Genomic DNA, 23851 nt, shown 5'->3' on the forward strand with positions numbered 1-23851 from the left:
TTAACCCTGCTGCTGCCACGTTACGACATTCAAAAAGGAATATCACTAAATAGCGTAGATAAATGCTTACAGGCGACACGGCACAGGAACAGGAGCATGACAGTAAATTAAGTTACAAATGAAAAGGTAGTAAATCAAAAAAAAAAAAAGAAATAAAATGGAAACGTGTACTCAGGGTTGTCACACCTCGGTTGACATAAAATTCAAGGACTTTCCAGATTTCATCACATTTAAATAGCACGCGCGACGGTATTTGCCTCTTTCCCCTTAATATGATATCAATAAACGATTTTAATAAACTGTATTTTTTAAAAAAAACCCAAAACAAAACATGAAAAGCTTGTAGTTGTGTCAGAAAAGAATCAGTGAAACAAAGTGGATTTAATGTACAGCCTACAATCATACAGTCACACAATATTAGAAAATCCTTCCACGGGTCATTGAAATTCTTGAAACTTTGTGAAGTTAAAAATTCAAAAAATCAAAATCAAAATCCAGAAACTTGGAAAGTTTTTTTCGTTTTTTTTTTTCAGAAATTCACGTAGCTTAAGTATTGAGGGCATATATGCGCATGGAGAAACTTTTTTCAGAAGGCAAATGTATGAAAAATATGTTATTGGTAAATTATTTATTTATTCAGGTCAAATTGACATCCATAATCATCAAAATGAACAGAAAAAAAACAAACTTGAAAACTTTTTTTTTGGTTAGATTGTTGCTTTTTTAAACTTGAATAACATCCAGCTTTAAATTATATTCTAATATTAAACATTTAAGATGATTTGTAATGTAATGTGATTACTCTGATCTCTTTTAGCTTTGTGTGACTCAGCAACTTTGATGCAGACACTAAACCAGTTAAGCGTATAAAGGACTGACAATATGACCTCTTCTAGATGTTGCTTGTCAACATTTCTATTTAAAATACTGTAAATTTTTTTTTCTACATCTAACAATTTGATTATATTAACAACTTTGCGTGTTGGTTTATGTTTGTGAGTTAACTAGAGCTATTTGGGATGTGATTGTAGCTGAGGTTTGACGTGGACAGAAATCCAAAACGAACCAGGCCGCCCTGCTTTAATAGATTATTTTAACGTACAACTTTAATATTTCTGCAGGACTAAAAACATGGATTAATGACCTAAACGTGGAAAAATAAAAAGGAACAGATTTTATGTTCTTTACAGGGCGTTTAATAGAAACTAATTAAACATTTCTCTCAAAAATATACAAAAACAAAGTCATGTTCAAAGCACAAGTAGAAAAAAAACATCACATTTTGTTTAGAGGTGTCCTGGCATAACACAATAAATGAACATAGTATAGACAAACTTCCAACACTATTTAAAACCAGAATAAAGGAACACAGTAGGAGACAAATGACCAAACTTTTGCTGCTGCTCCCATTTGGTATCCAGGTGAAGAGCCTTTTTCTAAAAAAACAGATCTGCCTGCATCATTTGATTTAGAAAAAAAAAAAAACACAGAAGTTATCAGATCAATTACAAAAGTCACAAATATCAAAAGGCTAATAATAATAATAATAAAAAAGATAATAACCCCTCCCCAAAGATTTGATTCATTTTATTACGGCATCATCCCGTACAAGAGCTCAACAGTCTGCTGGAGAAACGCTGAATATTTACACATCACACAATAAGCACTTCCTGTCATTTTTAGATAAAAGTCTCAAAATTGTAAGCTTTGAAAACAAACATCCACTTCGCATTTGTTTTGAATTTCGGAGCGAACTTTAACATCGTTGTTCTGCTGACGAGCTGAAGCTTCGTCGTTTCGTCTATTAACCAACGTGACTCATCCTTCCAAGAAAGATTGAGTTGTTTGTACAATGTAAATAAACTCGTACGAAAATAAAGTAACAGTATTAAGAAAACGATTCTTTTACAAGACTAGAGTCGATATACGACTTTATTCTTGTATTATTTTGGATTTTATTATTGTACAACTTGTAATACTACTTAATTCTCACAACTTTATTCAAATTTTATGATCTTAGTTCTCGTAACGTGGCCCTGATGCTCCATCGTAGTAAAGTCATGGTATCACCACCTTTAACTCTTTTGTAGTAACTATTGTGTAGCTACAGCTAGCGGGCTAAGTAGCACCATGTCTGCTAAAACAACCGACTGCGTGGCGTTAAGATGACAAAATTATTGCAGATGCAGTAATAAGCTAATAATCTATTCTATTTTATTTTATTTGCAGTTAAAACTGTGGTATTTTACTCAAAGAGAGAATCTGACCCAAAGCTTCAGATCACTTTGGTCACAATAACATCTTCGCTGACGTCCTCGGCCTCAGCCTCGGGGTCATCCTCGGGGTACAGCCGGCAGTATTTGTCCACCATGACATCCAGGTCGTGCTTGACGTGGGTGTTGATGTGGAGCATCGCAAGACTTTTGTTTAAATGCCTCGCAGGCACGCTGCCGACGTACGCCCGCAGCCGCTCGGTGGCGGTGTCGCCCGTGCCTTTCTCGACTTTGAGCACCGGCATGGTGGACAGCACCTTGAGGAAGGCGTCCACGTTGGGGAAGAACTTGACGTCCGGCAGCTGCAGGGTCTCGTGGATGGTGGTGGGCAAGCGCACCTCTTTCCCTCTGTGCTTCCACTTGATCCTCCAGCAGTGGAGCTCGGCGGGAAGCGTGTCCGGGTTCGGGAGGTCGCCGCTGTAGACCTCGGCAAAGTTCTCCTCCGTGGTGTTGAACTTCATGTGGCCCATGACGGCCGGAACCAGCGACAGGCACTTGAGAGCTCGGAGGTTGTTGTCGCAGAACATGTCCTCCACCTCCTGCATGATGCCGCGGATCACGGGCACGGTCACGTACTCCTTGAAGTAGGTCTCGGCCTGGATCTCGCCGAGGTCGGCCGCCCGCTGCTTCCGGAGGAAGAGCCTCGGGACGGACACGGGGATCTGCATGAGGGCGGCCAAGCTGACGGCCTCGCTGTACCAGAACTCGTGGTACACGTCGATGTTGTCGTTGACCTCATTGAGAGAGTACAGAACCGCCGTTAGGCTGTTTGCGGCGGAGAACACGTCGAGCGTTTCCCCCTGAAGGTTTCTCCCGAAGGCTCTGGTGAACGTCAGAACGTTCTTCAAGATGACGACGGTGACAATCACCTCAAAGTCCGCGATGCTTTCTCCGATGGAATACGCATCCGCAGTGACGCTACTGGAAAACTTTCCACCGCCATTCTCCCGAATGCTATCCATGCACAGCAGGAGTGAAGGTAAGATATCCAGCAGCACGTCAAAGATGTTGTGTTGCTCCGTCCATCCGGAGGAGCACATCTTTTTGAGAGCATTTCCTTTCTCCTCATTCTTCTGGAACTGAATGGAGATGGCCTTCTCCAGCTCATCCTGAGTGTGTGGGGTTTTAAAGAAGGACGTAATCCTCCTCAGATTCTCCATGACGATTTGCACGTTGGGGAAAGGTAGGTTGTTGGCGAGGTGGATGTTCAGCGCCATATGCGAGCAAGGCATGTGCAGCGCGAGAGGGTACTTCTCCATAAGCAGTACGGCAACAGCTTTCATCTTAGTGGTGGCGGTCCCGGTGGCCTTGTGGGCCTGACCACGGCAGTCCTCCATGCTGAGTCCCCAGCGGTCAACCAGGAGAGCCTCCAGGCTTTCCACCAGCGCCGCCTCGTCTCCGTCCACGAACGGGAGGAAGTCCACGAACTCCTCTCTGAGAACGTTCTGCTGGTTGACAAAGCGGAGGAACACGGGCAAGTGTTTGCTGTTGGCGAATTCGACCAGGTCGCCCGTCACCAGGGAGTAGAAACGACTCTCCCTCACCTCCATGAGCATCTCCTCCCTCACCGTGTTCTCGCAAACGTCGAGGAGCTGATTCAGCTGGGCACCGCTGAGGTACTCGCTGTTCACCGCAGTCACCTCGAATCTCTTCCTCAGAGCCTCGTCTCCGGCATTCATGCAGTAATCTATGACAGCCTGGAAGTTGTTGGACTTGAGTTCTTCTTCGGATACTCTGCCGGTGGTCAAAGGGATTGCTTGTTTTGCCAGCATGAACAGAATCTCAAACAAAGACCTCAAATAATCCCGGTACTCTTTCTCATCGGCTGAGAGCTGAGGCTCGTTGTCAACGATGTTTGACAGATCCTCTTTTTTGATGGTCTGCTCAGCAGAAGCCACTGAGGATAGAGACATAAGGAACACAGATACACAAATAATTCAATGGAGATGCACTAATCAGTTTAAGGTTTAGTGACAACCAAAATTAATAACTTGTTTTTGCCTTAAAAAAAAACCCTTAACTTCTAATTTAATCTGAAACTGTCTTTAATATTTTATGTTAGCCATTCTCTTGGCAAAATCTCTAAATTAAGATTAAAGAGATAAAGCAGAATTCCTTTTCAGTTAGTCAATGCAGCCTTCCTGTTATCTCTAAATCTCACTGTAAAGCAGCCCGATGGAGCAAACGTGTCTCAACATGTCCTAAAAATAGACTTCTATTTTTGATTGCTTCTTAAACCTCCTCTACATTCACCCACTGGTTGATTTAAAACCCTTCGGAGAAGGAAGAGTTGCTAACTTTGATCCTTCCTCCAGTAACAACTTCCACCCTGAAGAGGGTTGTTGTTACTTATTCTGAAGGTACTAAGCTAGAGCAGTAACCGTTGGAAAACAAGGGATTTTGTGGTTTCTGTCTTCCCAGTCACTAGAGCTGAAACGGTTAATCAAATTGCTCGAGATTTATCGACTCTTGACACAATCGTCAACTTATTTTGTAATCAATTAATTGTTGTCTGGAATATACAGACTCAAAAAAGGGCAATTTGCTGAAAGAAAAATGCAATCAGAGCAGCAATTACGCCAAAGCTGTATAAAAATATATACATCTTGCATACGAGGTATATAAAAATCTTTTTCTATTAATATGTTCCACCTAGAACTCAAAAAACTTCTATCAAGAACCTTTTTGCTATCCAGTTATTAATTTTATTTATCAAAAAACAATGAATCGACAGAGCAGCCCTACATTGTACTGATGCTGACTAAAGTAGAAGGGGCTGAGCTTTTCACATGTTCATGTTAAAAGTATTTTTTTAGCTGCAAATAATCAAGCACACACTTAAAAAAAAAATCTGTTGTTACATTTGAGGCAAAAATGTTTTTATTTTTTCCCCTTTTAAAAAATTATTACATTTGTTTATTAGCAACTTGATGTATTTTTGACATCTTATATAAAAAAAGGCTTAAGAGGTTAAATGAAAAATCTACAGAAGGTGCCATTTTACTTATTCCATTAACCGCCAAAATAATCAACTCCAGTCACCAGTCAATTTTTTTCATGCATAAATAAATTGACACAAAAGTACCTAGAAACAGTTCCCCAAATACTTACGTCGTCTCTCTTTAATCCTCTGTATGTCTTCATCAGTCTAGGAAAAATTAGTAAACTGGGATTAACTCAAAAAAACAACAAAAAAATCAAGTTAACTGAATTACTGAACAAGATTTTAGTTTTTCCTTACAAGTTCTTTTATCTGCTTCCGATGCCTGGTGTAAGGGTTTTTCAGATGGCTTGTCAAATCAAAAATGGTCGGGATGGCCGTGTCCTTTAAGACCGTCCTGTAGGGGCTCTGAAATTAAAAACAATCAGATAACCTTATAGAAACACAGAATTATACAGATGTAGATTTTTGTCACGCAAGTGCTGAAACGCAGAAAGCGTCGACACTCACAGTTTTGCACACCATGGCGGGGTCAAAGTGTTTGGCACATAATCTGTAGTGCTTATTCAACTGGTCGGCTGTTTTGGCTTCGAGATCCGCCCTGCGGCAATTCTCCACCCAGATTCTGCATCTAGAAACAAAAACAAATAATGGGATTCGAAAACATGACATTTTACTTTAAGTTTAAACAATGTGGTCACAGTCTCCCAAGTAAAAGGTTTTTTTTAAATATTGATCTTTCAGACTGTTATGATTGTACGAACCACATTCCAAACATTTTTGTGGAAAGAAAAAAAAAATTTTCTCTTAATTTTTCTCCTCCAGTGGAAACTTGACCTCTCCAATGTTTATAATAAAATACCATCAAGTCTGTTTTATAGTAGGAAACTGTACAAATATATGTAAATGCATATGTGCATGTTTTGGGTAAATGTTTTAGCAAATTAGTCTAATTTTGGATCAGTCTGGAGTTCTATTTTTAAACCAATAAGGATTAAGTGCTTTCCAGATCTAAATAAGTTTCAAAACAGATCAGGAAGAATATGTATAACTAGGTTGCATTTCAAGTTTCATTTTCAAAATCCACTCATCAATCCATTTTTCACTCCATTTATTTGCTCAGCTATCTGCTTCCCCAGCACTCAGTTGATCCCACCTCCATTCATTTGCCAATCCAATCCATCCCCCAAGTCTGTCTGTTGTTTGTGATTTTTTCCTATCTAATGGCTTACGTCTGTAACAATATCAGCATTATATTTATAAATATAAATGTCTATTTACATTTTAAATGCAACTTGGGGGATTCTAATTTGCAAAAAGTATTGAATTTTTTACATAAAAAAACGACCAGGGAACCCAAAAGGTAGTGGGACTTCTTCGACATGGTTTTTACTCAAGTAAAAGTAAAAAGAAATTATTAATATTCGGGATAAAAGCTACCCAAGGACTGAATACGTGATATTTAATATGTATTACTTATGTAATCAGACAGACAGGTATTTTAATGTCTAAAGTTTAAACCTCCCTCTAAGAGGATGTGGTCGTAGGTAAAACATTAACTTTCATTAGCATGAGCTCAACGTACACAAAACAAAGAACTCTTGTAAAGTTAGCGGGACTTTTAGAAATACTTTAAGATCGTCTTTGTGTGCGATGCGTTTTATGTTCCGTTACCTCTCAGGGTCTCGAGGAAATCGAAAAAATGCCAAATCGGACTGTGTACTCTTCCGTGTGCAGTTTGGAGCCGCGCAAAAATTCGGCATGTTCCAGTCTGGCCGGTTAGCTTAGCTAACTTCGCTGGCTAATGTCCTCTGATAGCTTGATATCCTTTCAAGAAGCCAAGTCCACCGGTGTGATTCTCAAATCAAAGCTGGACTTTTACTTCGGCAAAGAAATGTCTCATAAACATCTCAAAAACAGATCAACAATCCAGAAAACCGCCACACAAACAACAGTTACATTTAGACTCATGCGACTTCATTTAGCAGCGCCATCTCCCGCCCACGACGAATGTAATTGGACGAATGGAGAATCATTTGTATAACTATTGGTCAATCGAATTGTCAGACAGACCAATCGAATTTCAGCCAGGCATCTTTTTTCTTCTTTAGTCTATCTGACGTAGTTACCTTACGTCCTACAGCACTCTGCTGCCACCCACAGGCATCTGATAACAGCAGATAAAACACAGGCCGTCTGGGCGTTTGCCATATTGTGAGTGGGGTGTTCTTCTTGGAGTCCAAAAACAAGTATGCTTTGAAATTAAATTTTCTCAATAAAAATAACAAAAGCTTACCTTTATCTAATATGCAAACATTCAGAGCTTCGTAAGCAAGTATACAGCTGATTTTAATGCAGTCTATTTTGTCCGAAGTGCTGTACCTCAGATCTTAAAACAATATTGTTGTTGGCTGCAAAAACCTGCACCAGCATTTACAGTTAACAGAATCAAACTTAATTAGTGCAAGCTGTGCACACCTGTGTCAGTCAGTTTAACCTAGTAGAAATCTCAATCCAGAACAACTTTAGTTACAGAAGAAGACCATTTATTTTTTATCCATATGTGATGGGAGAATCTGTAGATATATTTAACTTTCTGTTGATGTTTCAGAGGGAGCGCATTCACAGAGCAAAAATGATTGACCTCCAAGTTGACCCATGTGTTACACCACAGGAGAGCCAATGGGGGACAAAGGGGAATAAATCTAGTCTAGTTTCAGGAAATGTCCTGTTACAGAGATATGTGGTTCCAATCCATTGAAAAGAGACGACACAGTCACAACGCTTAACCTAAAAACCTAAAACCGTTTAAGAAAAATGCCAGTCACAATATGGCGGTGACGTTTACGTGGAAGTCGGACGTTCATTTGGCTTTGTTCTTTAGTCATGGAGAAATGGCCTCTTTCGTATTTTTGAAATTAAAATTGTAAGTATGAAATATGTCAAGTTAAATACCATCGAAAAGGTAGATGGTTTAGGGCTATGAGAATATATTTGTAATTCTCTCCTGCTGTTAAAGCAACTTCATAGTTTATGCCGCCTTATTGTAGTTGTCATTATACGTGCTTATAAAATTACAAAATAAAACGTTGTCACAAACATATCAGAATAACAGGAAATTTCCGACGCACCTGGCCCCTGTTGAAGTTCTCATTGTGAGGACTTCATTTTGACGGCTCGTTGGTCTAGGGGTATGATTCTCGCTTAGGGTGCGAGAGGTCCCGGGTTCAAATCCCGGACGAGCCCTCTTTTTTTTGTTTTGTTTTATTTTAGTTTTATCTTATCATTCGTTTTTCAAGTTCAATAACGTTAAATATAAACGACACACTCTCTTTCTCTGTCACAGGACTACGTGTCCAGTATACGCAAAAAAATGTATCATGCTTCACTATTCACATTATTAAAGTGCTAGAAATCCTATTACCTATTCAAAGTTTGTAAAAATGTACCTTTCTTTAAAATTCCAGATTTGAGTCAAAAATACACAGGGCTCGTCCGGGATTTGAACCCGGGACCTCTCGCACCCGAAGCGAGAATCATACCCCTAGACCAACGAGCCACGGCGTCATCAACTGCGCAACATATCATTAAATATTCACTGAAGGCGTGTCGATAAATGTTTTTGGTCATATTGCAATATTTTCATAGACCGTCTATATGTGCGCTTTTTTTCGGTATGGTTTTTATTAATGCAGCAGCGGTGTTAATATTGTTAGAAAGAAAAACAATGATGACACAAAGCGATTCAATTAACTTCTTTTATATATCATACATAAGACTGTCTTAATATAATACAAAGGGCATTGTCATAAACACAGCAAAGTCTTGACTAGATCTTACAATCTGTGGATACATGGACTTATCCTTTCCCCCATGCTGTTCAATTCTATAGTGCATGTTGCATGTACAAAAAAAGTGGAAAAAAAAAGTGAAACCAAAAAATGAAAAACAACAACAAAAAAAACCAAACAAACAAAAAAAAAAGCTAAATCCAAGTTAAATAAAAAGGATTTCAACTTCGGTTGGGTGTTCAGATATGTCGACAATTATCTGTGTTTGTGTATAACCCACAAACTCAACAGGCTTATTATGAAAGATGGAACCATTTTTTTTCAACCATGTGCTTCTCATATAACCAAAAGTAAGGTTTGTGATGTACATGCACTTACAATATACCCTGTGAAAATTATTAAGGTTTGAAGATCTAGCTTTCCCTGTTTGATTCAAACCCTACCTCATAGTGTTGTCCTGATGTAGTCAAGTACCTTTGCCAAAAGGCAAGGTTTTGCCACTAAGAAAACAGGAGTTCCTGCCCACTGAATGGTCACCAAATTGACAAACATAATCAACATACCAGCAGGAGCAAGGTAGTGAGTTCTATACTTCCTTTATTAAAAAAATATAAATATATACATAAATTCTATTTCAACTATTAAAAAGGGGCTGCATTTCATGACAACTGCTCTAAATAAGAGGTCAATCAGCATGATCTGAAATAGGCGCACACTTACGAGTCACTTCAGTCAAATTTTTTTCTTTTTTCAGTCTTTATTTTTGGAATGTTTAGTACCAGTATGAGTGCCAGTAATAAAAACCACTGACAAAAGACCTAAATGTCTCAAATTCCGCAGGGTATGAAAATAAAAATAAAATAAAATGATTGCAAATCTGCAATTATTCTTGACATCCAGATCAAACCCCAATCTTCAATATAGGTAGCTTTACATTTGTGTTCGTGGAAATACCAAGCATGACTGCTGAAAGGATGGTTTCTCTTAGAAAATGACAACAGCATGACCTGTGGCCCGCCCTTAATTGGCAAGGTGACAGTGGGCAGTTTTGTGGTTTTTTTTATAATACTTTTGTTTTTATTTTTCAAATTTCAAAAGTGGTAAAAATGAACAACAGAACAAAGAAAGCACTTTAAAATCCCTGATATAAAAAAAAAAATAATATTCTGGTTATTGACTGTTTTGAGGACATGCATGTCTGCCTAGGCAAAGCACTGTTATGGTGGGGCTGACAAGACACCTTTTTTTTTTTCTCTCCCTTTGAATAGGACAACAATCACGGGGATTTGCCCTACCAAAATCAGAACTATACCATTCAACACAAACTGGTTTACCACAAATACCCTTATCCTGGCAAGACAATGACAAAGTCTTGCATCACGGCAGAAACTAGCTAAGTTGACCAAATGATGTATGAAAGGCAGCAACACCCTTTGAAATAGTATGATGGGGGGAAGGGGCAAAAAAAAAAAGAAAAGAAAAAAAAGAAAAGAAAAAAAAACAAAACACAGAAATAGAACGCATTAGTCTCCTTTTTTTCAAACCATCAGCCTCTATCTTGCTACTCTGTAGCCTGCAGAGTAACTACCAAGTTCTCTAACATACCAAAGTTTTTTTCCCGTTTTTTTTTTTTTGTTTGTTTTTTGTTTTTTTGCTTGTTTTTTAAAGACTCCCAAAATAATCTACCAATTTAATATGGAAAAAAGTTTTGGTAAAACGTTGCAAACAAATCTGGCCAGAATACACAATAGCCAACGGTCTCCAGTTTTGCTAAAAGTAAATATATTGCAGCTGTTTTGTGTTGACATTAAAATAAGATCTCGATAAACTTTGCGTCAAAGTGGTGAACTGCTACATTATTGGTTACAGACACCTATATGCTATAAAACAACTGCTTTGGTATAAAAACATATCCAAAGGGAAAATAAATTCTTGTAAAATTCACAGCATAATTTGAGGAGAAAAAAGGCAGTCACTTAACTCTTTTTTTTTTGTTTGTTTGTTTTGTTTTCTTTTTTTTCTTTTTCTTCAGTTTCCATGTTTTGGATGGAGAGACTTGTGCGGGTGGTTCTGATGAGGGACTACATGCAAAAAGGGGGGGGGAGGAAATAAAATAAAAAATAAAAAAAATAAAAATTAAAAATAAAACAAAAATAATAAGGTAGACTCTGGAATAGAAAGTTCTTTCCATTGCAAAATCCTTAACCAGTGAATTTCAAGGAAGTAATGTTTAGGAGGTTGTTGTGTACAATAAGACCCTGTTATGTGGGGCCCCTGCTGAAGACGAAATCTTTGTCGAGAAAGGCCTCAGTTTACCATTCTTATTTACCTTTTCTAAGTTGTTTTAAATTTCCTTAAAGAATTAAGGGCTGTCTAGAGAAAGAGAGAGAGAGAGAGAGAGAGAGGGAGAGAGAAAAGAGAGAAAAGCCATCTTAATTCAAATGATAATGTCCAGCTCCATTTCCATTCAAAGTCCATGAGTCATAAGGCCAAAGGGTTATCTAGAACCAGCCGCTGACTGTCTTCCTTTAACTGGGCCGGATCCTTTCGTCTCCTGTGCCCCGTCGCTGCTCTTCGCCTGTGTCGGGCCCCCGCGCCCCCCCGGGTTGCGTCTTGTTGGGGACAACAGGGCCTCTAGGCCTGAGGTGGTGGGGTTGGGTCTGGGGGTGGTGGTGGTGGTTGTTGTTGTTGGTGGTGCTTCCCTCCTCCTTTTTGAACGCTGGCTGGTGTCGGTATCCGACCTCCCACTTCACTCCCCCCTCCCCAGCAGGAATCCCTTCCTCCCCCTCCCCACCAGGCCAGCACACGGGCTCCAGCTCTGTGTGTTCCCCTTTAACAGAGTCACACACACATACACACACAAAAGAAGGGGAAAAAAAAAAAAAGAAAAAAAAAGACCAACAACAAGAAATATCACCGCAAAAACACTTCCCCCTTGTTGTCAAGCTACAGGATTTACAAGCAGCTTTTATGTGAAATTTCACTTTTTTTTTAAAAAAAAAGGGCAAAAATAATTACTGACCAAGTGGAAGAGTAATGTCAGGCGCTCCACAGTTTGAACCTAAAGAGGACGCCGGAGCATTTCTTCACCAACAAGCTAGCTGAGAGACGAGCTCCGACCTTTGCTCCTGAAATGCTCCTTCAAAACAAAGACTTTTTTTTTTGCCACATAATACCATATGGTGATTACTTTGTGGTTACATGAAACTGGTGAAATGGTAAGATGGATGTCTCAATCTCACTATGGTTACGCCGCAGTATTATTTTGTGCCTAATGATTGCAAAGGAAACAAACAAACAAACAAAAACAAACAAACAAAAAAAAAACTAAACAAAAAAAAAAAAGATAAAAATTACATATATTCTTTTTAACAAAGGGTTTGTTGTTTTGTTTTTTTTCTCTGTAGAAGCGGTTCAGTGATATCTCCCTTCTGACGTGAGCAGCTTTTTGTTCTCAACACACCTTGTAGTAAAAAACACCACCTTTAAAAATGACGCACGGGGGGAGAGGAGGAGGGAAAGGAAAGAAAAAAAAAAAAAAGAATAAACAAAAACAAAACAAAACAAAAAAAAAAAAAAACACACAGCCAAATTGTCAGTGCAGTCACGAACTGGCCATAGAACTCTGCTGCACACATACTCCAGTCATTGGAGACTCCTCCCGGTCCATGCCCTGCCTCATGCCCAGGTGGCCTTCCGCTAGGTAATGGCCAGGCCCAGTGTTCGTGCCCATGGAGAATGCAGGGTGCGCTGCCATTCCAGTCTCCTGCCGTGGGTTCGAGAAGGCACCTAGCCCCATGCTCAGCCCACCGTTCTGACCAAAGTCAAGGGCTCCGGCGGGCAAGTGGCGGAGCTGGTAGGCCTGGTTCCCATGGTTCCCAGTGGAAGAGGACGATGTCGAGGAAGAGGAGGCAGAGGAAGACAGGGAGGTCATGGACAGGTGGCCGTGCACCACCTCCATGGAGTCCTGCGTCGAAGAGCTGTGTGTCGGGGAGGTGTAGTGGCGCGGGCGCGGACGCGTCGCCATCATCTGCCCGTGGTGGTGGTGGAAATGGGAGTGGGGGTGCAGGGCCTTGGGGTGCTGGGGGGGAACGTGGAAGGTGGTCTCCTGGACTGGGTGGGTTTCTCCAGTGACTGACTCGGGTCCGACGCCGCCTCCCCACACCAGTGGGGGTGGGTAAGCCTGTCTTGCCTGTGAGTGGCAGGTGAGAGAGAGGAGTCAGTATCACACAACCTAAAGAGAACAACCCGAGTCCACCCGGTTGCACCCACTCTGACATCCAATGCTGTCAAGGTTTTCCCCAAAAAAGCCTGCTATGCCCAGTGGTAGGGGCAGTTCACCAGCAGCCAGCCATATTTGTGTGTAAACTTCTTCTTTTTTTTTTTAAAGTTACAAAAATTCAGAGCTGCTCTAGCAGACGCCATAATTTAAAAACAATCCAATGCAGACACGGCACAACTGGTGCGTACCCCCTCACGCCCACTATGAACTTAGCCTGATTAATCTTTGGGACGATAGTGGCGACGGTGGTGTGACTTTGCCCTGCAATAGGTAGGTTGCTGGTTCAACCCTCACGCCACCCAGTTGTACCTGCATGGCAGCTTTGTGGGGTGGCAAGTAAAGCCTGGCAGCCCACCAGGCTTATAATACATTGGGGGAAACCCTGAATGAGGTCGCGCTCTATATCGTCACCTTCCTAAAACAACGGCCCAAATCACTTTTGGGAAGAAATGTCTTGACATTCTTCTATTCATTAAATTCAATTCTTCTTCTTTTTCATGTCTTTGAGTGTCCTAATAAAGCACTTTATCAGTCTGATGTCATTTCATTTTTCCTAGTGTAAAGAAAGGAAATACTTCAAAAAAATAGTAACCATTTTTTTTTTTTGATTTGATCTGGGATCCTCATTTGTCATAAAGAGGATCCAAAGAGTCAACCGGTCCAAACTGGAGTCAGAAACAAATGAACGGAAAAGTGCTCGTATTAAAAAGTTTGAAGCTGGTCGTATTCAAACTTCAGAATATGGTTACCTTTAAGAAAGACACAAAGAAGCATATTTGTGTCTAAGGTGTTTTCTGTCACGATTCAATAAAATAAATTTGTATGACATGGTTTAATTTACATCGACTTGTTTCAATAACTGAGGAATAGAAGTAGAAAGTGAGAAAATGGAAATGTGTAGGTATAAAATTGGCCACATGAGAAATGACCTGGAGACTTTTCTTTAAGTTCTTTTATGCATTTTGAATGTTTCACCCTTATTAGATCAACATCTTTGCATTACAATGTCCATGAAGCAGAAGTTTGTGTTTCCAGATAACCAATTTGTTGCCTTAAAATAATTACGTTTTACAAACTGCAAAACATTTTTAGAATGAAGTAAAACTTTATGAAGCAGTGCATGGTGGGTATTTTTGACATGGTAAAAATGGAACTATCAACTGTAGTAAATAACCTAAAAAAAGACTAAATAAAAGTAATTCAACATGTGAGAAATATATACTACACTCTCAACAGAGGCCAAATTATTCCTTTAACATGTTAAACTGGAAAAAGCTTTTTTTAAGCAAACGTTAAAATCTTTTGAGAACCCAAACAATATTATAACATTTTACGATATGGCACCTATTATAACAATATTAAAACTTCTAATTCCAATATAGCAACATTAGAAAACTTCATTTGAAAGAAGAGATCAGACTTTGTAACTTCATTAGAATGCAATTAACGTTTTCTGTTTACATTTTAAGAAAAATGAAAGAGCAAATCATAAATCTTTCCGACTGACTGACTGACCTGTGGACAGAGGCTGTCACCATCCATGGCAGGCATGGTCGTGCCAAAGTGTCCTCCACTGTGCAAGTGGTGATGGGTAGGGTCTGATCTCGCTCTGCCACTGGTACTAGTTCCAGACGATCCTCCTGAGTGCAAACAACAAGTGTCACAAGTACAACTTCATCAGCCTCATCCATGTTCTCTGGCTATAACTTTAAAATAATGGATAAAGTAAACGGCAAGAAGTTAGAAAGACGATGCATCAAACCTTAAATATGATTACTAAACTATCCTGAAACCAAACTTGCAAACTATCACAATCGGAGATGTACCAGTCAATTGGTATTGAACAATATTCCACTGATTTTGAATGCCTATTGTGTGAAATTTTATATTTGTTGCTGCCTAAATGACACCTAAAATTCCCCTTTGTGGGATAATAAAGGCTATTTCTATTCTGATCTGGTCAATGATTGGTAAGTCTAACCAGAAAAAAAGGAACTTCTTGCCATCTTCAGAGTACTTTGAATTGGTCAAACATCCAAAAGTGTTTAGCTTAATGCCTAAACTAGGATAATCTTGTGATTTATTTATATTTTGTAGAGAAAGAAGCTACCATTTCAACCAAATCACCAACATCATCTCATTCTAAGCAACAACTCTTTGAAGAATCTTGAGTGAATACAAGTTACAACAGAATTTAATTTCCCTATGGGACCAATAAAGTATTTCTGAATTCTTTCTTGTGCTACTTTAACAAATAATAATAATAAAAAACAACAGGAGTTAAGAAGTCAAACATCAAAGAAAGTAAAAACTGTTAAAAAGCCAGAAAAGGCAATGACTGGTGCATCTCCAATTGGGGCGTGTCCCTGCTTCCGGTGACCTCTACCTGAACTTGAGGAGGTGCTGGAGGTGGTTCCTGAAGACTGGGACTGCTCTAACGCGGGGCTCGTAGACACGCTACTGCTCGTATTGGTCCCCTCGTCCGCAGTCTTCTTGAAGAAGCTGTGCTGCAGGGCGTAGTAGGGCTGGATGCGACTCTTGGGGTCGTAGTCCAACATCCGAAGAATCAGGTCCTTGAACTTCAAGTAGTCAGCAACGGCGTGGCCGGACTCCCCCGCCCGCCGGCCACCTGGACCCCCTGTTTCCACACCGAGGATGGAGTGGAGCTTCCGCGAAGCTGGAGGTTTATACTGTAGAATAAAAAAAAATTAAATAAAAACGACGAAAATTTGAAACGCAAATATTTTTTAAATAGTATTCATTTCATAAGAAGAAAGTTGGCTTCACCCTTTTGCCATCTTTGGTCTTCTTAACACTCCATGTACCATCCGAAAGCTTCTCAAAGAACTTCCTGGCTTTGGGGGCTAGGTCCATTATGTGATTAGGTGGGATGCCAAGAACCTCGACTATTTTGTTCATCTGGTCAACCTGATGGGGAAAAAAAAAACCGATGAATTAATCACGCTATACATCATAAATCCTGAGGCAAAACATAACTGGTAATCTTTTACCTCATTGGCTCCACTAAAGAGAGGTTCTCCAGTATGCATCTCTACCAAGATGCAACCCAAGGACCACATGTCGATGGCCAGGTCGTAGGGCATTCCCAGCAGCACCTCTGGGGAGCGGTAGAAGCGACTCTGGATATATTGGTAAATCTACACGAAAGGGAGAAGAAGAAAACCCAATAAACGAACAAGAAGCTTTATCGCTCATCTTAATCACAGATAAAGACGCCTCGCGGCTTCATACCCTTTGTCCCAGTTGGCATGAGCTGCCAAAGTCCACTATTTTGATGGCGCTCCTCTTAGGGTTGCAGAGGAGAATGTTCTCCGGCTTCAGGTCACAGTGGATGATGCTGAGCTCAGGCGTGGCCAGGAAGAGTAGTGCCGTGCATAGCTGCTGGGCAAACTTCCGGGTGAGGTTGAGCGAGACGCCGCGGAAGTTGGTGTTTCGGAGCAGGTCGTAGAGGTTGTACGAAAGCATCTCGAACACGAGGCAGAGGTGGTTCCGAAACATGAAGTGTCGCTTTAGGTGAACTGCGGGAAAGCAAGTTGGAATTTTATTTTCCGTTTTCTTTTAGGAAAAGCGAAAGAAAAAAAAAGCCATGCTTTTGCCAGACTGGGAGTACATACCGATGTAGTATTTCATCTCGGTGTCATGTTTGTTCATCAGCTCCAGGAGGCGCACTTCTATTTGGGCTTGGTTGAGGAAAGCCTTCTTGTTCTTAATGATCTTAATGGCGACCCATTCTTGCTCTACTCGGTCGTACGCTTTTACAACCTGAGAGGGAAATTTTTACCAAATCTTTACACCGGGCAAAAATAACCTTATTTAATTAAGTATTTTTAACCACAATAACTTTTAAACTCACCTGTCCGAATGACCCTTTTCCTATCAAGGAATCAATCTCATAACGGTCCATCCACTTCTCCCCATTCTTGACGATGTAGTCGTAGTTATCATCGTCATAGCCATCATTAAAGACTTTCCTCTCCTTTTTGTGACTGGAGTCTTCACCCTGACCCTGTTGGTGCCGTCTCTTCTTTTTTGCATAATACACCTGTGAATTCACAGATGAAACCCCATAAAAATCACACACAGAGCAAATATGACAATTGACTACAATTTAGCTTTTAAAAGTTTATTTACAACATTGTTTAATCTGGCATTTTGCGTTATTAATCACTCTATTTTGGGCTTGCAAATTACATTTAGAAATTCTCTCAGCTTGCATGACCAGGTCAGATTGTTTACACGTTTAGATGGCAAAATCTAAGAGAACTGGATGGCGAGAAACAAAAATAAGCATACTAACCTCATTGATGTGTTTGTATGTTTTGATAAGGTCAATGGAGAGCTTCCTCAGGGGAGCTGAAGTTGGGTCACGAAAGCACTGGGGCATGTGCCTCTGGAGTGTCAAAAGTTAAAAAAAATATATTTTTTAATAAAAAACACAACTCATTAAAAAAAAAAACAAAAAAAACATCACATTTATTAACTTTATATATCATTGAATTTTAAAATGAGTAATTCAGGACAACATGACCAAACTGAAGGGGACATTATTTGACAAGCTGCTACTTTTGCCTAGTGACAGAGGGAAAAAAGAGGGAAGCAGTGTTGCACGTTACAGTAAGTACGACGGTTCTCCTAAGTGTTTTAAATCCAAGGGGTGCAGCAGGATGGGGTTAGGATACCTGATTGGCAGTGAGCTGTGGTGTCTGGTCGCTGTACGGTAAGACCGTAACAGATTGGTCAGTGCTTGGCTGGTGGCGGTCACTGTACTGCTGGTGCGTATGGGGCATTGGAGCAGCCATCTGAAGACCAGCAGTGTGTAAAGAAAAAGAGGGCGCAAGCCGGACGGACGAAGGTTTGCATGCTTAAGTCTCTCCTCCTGGGAGAAATTAACACTGTTAGAAGTTGCACTGATTCGCACATAGAATTTATTAAAAACACAAGCAAGGAAAAGGTATTCATTTACATATGAATCAATTGCACATCATTTATGTAGCATCAGATTTCTTTTGTCTACAAATAAAACAGATAAAGGATTCGATCTTACTGTATGGGCACAATATAAACAAAACCTTTATTTGGCTGAATGGAGCAAATATGAACAAAAATTTAAATTCCTAAATTTATCTTTATGTATAAAAGACATATACAAAATGCAATAAAGTGTAACATTTACACCTTGTTAAAATTTATAAAGCCCAGACATAAGAAATACACATTAAAAGACGTGAAGAATAACAAAAGATCAGTAAATTGTTAAGATAATTCAGTTTAATAAATAGCAATGATTTATTAAACACGTTTAAAAAAGAAAAAGCATTCCAGTGTAAGAAAAATGTAAAATACAACAGCAATAAATCAACCTTTGTGAGGAAAAGGGAGGAAAACAGCAGGTTTAGCAGTGAGAAGGGGTGAAAACACAGCATCTCCACACTGTACAGTGAATCATCCTTCATTTTAAGCCAGAAGGAATCAAAAAATTATTAAATAGCATGTTCAGCTATCAGCATCTCTCTCCAGACAACACAATTCACCAGTGCTACACAGTAACCACTATTCAGAATCCCAGCAACAGCACCTAATTAGCATAGCCTATCACCACAGAGATACAGCGTGATTTGGCAAGCCCATCAATGCACAGACCAATCACAACGCAGTATGCAAATAGCCTACTTTTGTTGCCAGGGCAGAGCTGCTCCCATTTTCCAATGAGAAAACAAGAAATAAACAAGAAATAAAATTGAACTTTGGCACACTTAGACGTTGCTTTCAACACAAGAGCCTGACAGCAAAATAGCTGCACAGCCCAAAACCTGCACTCCATCTAATAGCGTTAGAAAGCTGACCCAGCTATGGAAAAGCATAAAAAAATTGAAAAAAAAATCCACACATCCACTGGCAGGAAGAAGAGGAACTGTAAGATGATAGACCACAGATCAGCAACGCATCTGAGGACTAGCACATACCTTTTTTTTTTCCCCCTTTCCTATCCATTGTATTGTCATATTTACATTTACAAACCCGAATATAGATTTATGTTAGCTCTTAAAAATTTACTAGATGAACATAAGCAGTTTAAGAAAAAATAAAAAACAGGGATATTTTATGAGGACGTCATTTTCAATTATTATTCTGCTTTTTAAAAACAAATTAACTTCTTCGAGCACTGTTCTTTAACTATTATATATGTATATATATACGTATACACACCGGTATATAAATTTTTCTGATTTAAAATTGTACTAAAATGTTGGATCAGAAACCGAATTTAAAGCAGCCGCACAAGGGGAGAAGGAAGAAATGAAATGTAATCTATGCCCCCACCAGTGGGTTTAAGGTTTCCCATACATCAGCTAACCTGGATGCATCTTCTGTAAAATTTCATATCATCCTGGGAGGAGAGTCCAGCAGCAAACCACAACCCACTATAAAGGATAAAAACACAAATATTACAAATCTTTACTGCTCATGTTTTATCTAATTGCGCTGAAGCGAGAACTTTAGTTGGGGAAAAGGTGAGAAACGGACAGACGAAAAGGACACCCCGAAAACTTCTTTAAGTGAGTCGGGTGCGCCAGGATTCTGTGGGAGTTCGACTACTGATGATACAATTCCTTATTTAAAAAAAAAATAAATACATATATAAAATTTAAAAAGTGAGTTTTTTGTGGTTCAAAGAGAAATGTATGTAGTTAATGAAAAAGGGACATAGAGCTGTTGTAAAATAAATAAATAAATGCTGAAGAATAAATTAGCTCAGAGAAGCTCAGAGCCCTGAACAGTGGAATAGGAATTATTACTGCTGAAGGCCTAAAAGAAGGTTGCTCTCCATTCAGTACATATGCTATTTAAAATCTGCTATTTATGACACAAATCATCTTAAAATAGGCAGTTGTTAGCCATAACCCTGGTGGAGCAGCTATATTTACAATAAAGGTCTTTGCAAATTTACCAAGAACTGAAATAAATAAACTTTGGTTTACATTTTATTTTATAAACACATAAGCTAGCATTATACTAAGACAATTATGGGTTTCATTTTAGAATAAAAAATGTATAATAAAAGTCCAGGTTAGAGAATTAAAACTGTAATGGCAAAGAAAAGCCCTTTTTGTAAGCACACTTGTAGCTTTTTTTGTTTAGTTTCTTCTAAACGTCAGCTATATCCTTAATGTTCAGTACTAACGTATGAACAGTTCCTTTCCTGGCTCTAGTCATTACGGCATCCGCGGGCCTATTTATGTGTAAATATAACGATGGTTAGCTCGATATTAGAAGCCGAATTATGCCATAAAGAGATGGATAGAGATCCCAGCAACGAGCCTGTGTGTCATCTTCTCACGCCCAACCGATAGATCCATTCCAAAGCTGAATCAAACAGAACTCATCCTAACAATTAAAAAAGGAAAAGAAAGCCCCAATGTAAATAGACGCATCCCGAGTGGCTCTGTACTTACAGAAGATTGGGTAGATCTCGTCATGGTTAGAATTTAGGATGCATATTCAGAGTTAATTTCCCCACCTCTCTTGCTACATATCGTTCGTGGGAGACTCGAAATCCTCAAATAGATGACAAACGGATTCGGGCTCACGTTACCGTTAGCAGACCAACTAGCTAACGTTGTCGTCGTTACCCTGAAATCTGCGGGACAGACGAGCATATCTGCTCACCAACCCGACGTTAGCTGGTGACGCTGTGTTCAAGCCAGCGGGCTGTGGGGCCCATTCAGCTGGTTCGTCAACAAGTCAACGCTGACCATTAGCCGGGTTAGCGCAATTAGAACGGTTAAACCCGAAACATACCGCCCGATATTACCAAAGTTAAGCACTGACAGCAGATCAAATCGTGAGGTAAGCTAACAGAGCTTCAATCATACAATGACAAGGTCTAATATAGCAGGGCTAGCAGTAACTGTGCCAGCATGACACTCCATCCAAACTCAGACATATAACTCATAGTCAGCTGGGATGCTCCTCCCGTCCGACATTACAATGCATCCCTTGACCTACTGACTGAAAACAAACGTTAAGCAGAACCGAATTCGCGAACTGTTAGCTAGCCGCCACACCAAAAAAAAAGCTACCATTTTCAACTTCACTACCGCGTCCATCATTGTTAACCATTCACACAGCACACACATCAGAGAAAAGGCAATAAATGAACAATAAATACGCAACAGGACAGCTTGGAATTGCTCACCTCTGATGGCACGATCTTCATTTAAAGTCCAATAAACTGTATGATGAGGAAACTTATCCAGTTCGAGATTCTCCCCTCCTTGTACGGGTTAGCGAGTAAATCCAATCCCCCGTCCTTTGGCCGGCAAAAAAACTCCTAAAAAAACTCGTCAGTCATATCTTGTGGGCGCTTCATGTCCAAGGTTTTGATAACCAACATCCACGATCGAAGCAAATTTATCAAATGTTTTTAATCAGCTGATGACAAGCAACATGCTAACTAGCGCTAGCTGACAAAATGAACGCAGCTAACGTTAGCCGCTTGCCCTGACTACTAGCCTGAAGCTAACGACTGTAGCTGCCTCTAAATAAACGTTACGCCAAATTCTGATTTAACGCCGTCTTTGCAGCCAATGCGTCGGTCTCTTCGACGGGCACGACAACGCGGTTACATCCAGAGCATCCTAGCCACCGAACAGAAGCAGCGTCCTCTTATAATTTTTAGTCAGGAATTTTGTGTCAATTTTCACAAAATGGCGCGCGGTCCAAACCTGCGCAGTGAACCGGCCCGGTGGACCAGAGACACGGACAACTGAGTTAGAGCGGCGCCGCCTAATTATTCCCAACTCTGTTAAAACGTCGGCCCCTCGATCTTCTTAATCCGTTTCAGTAGACGCGTTTCGAAATCCGAAAACTTGAAACATATATCCACTGACAGCATTATTCCGGCGGGAAGGGAGAACATTTGAAAAAAGACTGAGCTGGGGGGGGGAAAAAAGCCTCCTGACAAAATGGCGATGCTCTAGCTTGTTGCCATGGCAACTGTCAATCAAAAAAAAAAAAAAAGAAGAGGACCCGGATGTACCAATGACGAATAAATTCTGAGCTCGCCAGCGTTACAGCGCTGACACACACAAACTGAGGGAGACTCTTTACAAATAATAGAAATGAAGTAATAATGATGGTAATAATACTGTTGTGGGATATATTCAACTATTCTCTTTATTGAAAATGTTAAATAAAAATAAAATGTGGTGATAAGTGAAGCGAGATGGGACTTTCTCCGTATAATTATAATCATGCATGAAAGTCAGTTGAATAAAATATCAATATATATAAATATAATACATGAAAGCAATTTAGTAAACTGACAATTGTATATATACATCCAAATGAATAATTGCTTTCATTTTTATTTTTATTTATTTTTATCTTCAATTTGTGATGTTTTAAAAAAAGAATATGTGTATTTCAGTGATGTGAAAAAGTGTTTGACCCCTTCCTAATTTCCTTATTTTCGCATGTTTGTCACATCTCAGTGTTTCAGAACAATCAAACCTATTAAATATTAGTCAAAGACAACACCAGCAAACACAAAATGCAGATTTTAAATGAAGATGTTTGTCATTAAGGAAGAAAAATAAATCTAAACCTATGGCCTTGTATGAAAAAGTGACTGGTACCTAAACCTAATAACTGACTGGGCCACCTTTAGTAGTGACAAATCCAATTCAAATTCAAATTCAAATGCAAAAATACCTTATTAAATGTTGCTTTAACTTATTTCAAGGTTCTTCAACAACTGCAATAAAATGTTTGTGATAACTTGCAAAGCAGTAGAGCAATTTTGGCCCACATTGCAGAATTGTGAAATTCCATCACATCGGAGGGTTTTCAGGTATGAACTGCATTTTTAAAGGCGACTAGGCCAGTCCAAAATCTTTATTTTGTTTTCCTTCAGTCATTCAGAGATGGACTTCCTGGTGTGTTTTGGATCATTGTCCTGCTGCAGAACCCAAGTTGGTTTCAGCTTGAGGTCACAAACAGATGGCCGGACATGCTCCTTCAGGATTTTTTTTGGTAAACAGCAGACTACATGGATCCATTTATCACAGCAAGTCTCTTTGCTGTGATAATGAGAAGGTGTGTCCAAACTTTTGGTCTGTACTGTATATGGTTTTTAATTAAGATTAAAGGAAAGTATTTTATAATATGAACAGAAGCAAAACATGTTCCATGCCAGGTCCAGGCAATTATGATACAATACAATACCAAAAATTAAAAAAATAATCTCAACATCAAAGTCTAGATGTTCAGAATATATTCAAATGATTTGTAAATAAATAAACAGCACTCATTCAGGCTTTATAAAATTTATTAAAGGTCACCTAAGGAAGATAAAATAACAGCGATGTTTTGTTTTACTTTCACCTTATTGGTAGAGTCAAGTAATTTTTTTTATATCAACAAGCCCAAGACAGAACACATCTAAGATCAAAACATCTACAAAAGTATATCATGTAATGTTTTAAAAACAGGTACTGCTGACAATTTATATATTTTTTTCCAGTTTAAATGATAAATATCA

At 39.4% G+C, this 23851-nt stretch overlaps 2 protein-coding genes and 2 non-coding genes across 7 annotated transcripts; 1 reads left to right on the forward strand and 3 right to left on the reverse strand.

The window, feature by feature from the left end:
- Positions 1-1159: 1159 nt before the first annotated feature.
- Positions 1160-7233, reverse strand: thap12b (THAP domain containing 12b). The gene is made up of 5 exons (XM_044120460.1): positions 6889-7233; positions 5725-5845; positions 5515-5622; positions 5385-5421; positions 1160-4170 (listed from the first exon to the last, which is right to left on the reverse strand). Exons 1-5 carry the CDS (start codon positions 6975-6977, stop codon positions 2276-2278), a joined length of 2250 nt encoding a protein of 749 aa, XP_043976395.1. The 5' UTR covers positions 6978-7233; the 3' UTR covers positions 1160-2275.
- Positions 7234-8388: 1155 nt separating this feature from the next.
- On the forward strand, positions 8389-8460 carry trnap-agg. The gene has a single exon. It is a non-coding gene; the product is annotated as a tRNA-Pro (tRNA).
- A 241-nt stretch (positions 8461-8701) lies between these two features.
- On the reverse strand, positions 8702-8773 carry trnap-cgg. Its single transcript has one exon. It is a non-coding gene; the product is annotated as a tRNA-Pro (tRNA).
- Positions 8774-8958: 185 nt separating this feature from the next.
- Positions 8959-22291, reverse strand: dyrk1ab (dual-specificity tyrosine-(Y)-phosphorylation regulated kinase 1A, b). 4 transcript variants are annotated; one of them, XM_044120466.1, is made up of 12 exons: positions 20763-21460; positions 19664-19730; positions 17988-18184; positions 17606-17698; positions 17162-17350; positions 16923-17070; positions 16540-16826; positions 16299-16445; positions 16075-16215; positions 15674-15977; positions 14803-14927; positions 8959-13197 (listed from the first exon to the last, which is right to left on the reverse strand). In XM_044120466.1, exons 3-12 carry the CDS (start codon positions 18105-18107, stop codon positions 12610-12612), a joined length of 2142 nt encoding a protein of 713 aa, XP_043976401.1. In that variant the 5' UTR covers positions 18108-18184; positions 19664-19730; positions 20763-21460; the 3' UTR covers positions 8959-12609. The 4 variants fall into 4 exon arrangements, with proteins under 4 accessions (XP_043976401.1, XP_043976398.1, XP_043976399.1 ...); XM_044120463.1 differs by lacking the exons at positions 19664-19730; positions 20763-21460 and adding an exon at positions 21506-22291; XM_044120464.1 differs by lacking the exon at positions 19664-19730.
- Between the last annotated feature and the right edge of the window lie 1560 nt (positions 22292-23851).

Source organism: Gambusia affinis, linkage group LG06 (assembly GCF_019740435.1).
Source record: "Gambusia affinis linkage group LG06, SWU_Gaff_1.0, whole genome shotgun sequence".
Lineage (NCBI taxonomy): Eukaryota > Metazoa > Chordata > Actinopteri > Cyprinodontiformes > Poeciliidae > Gambusia > Gambusia affinis.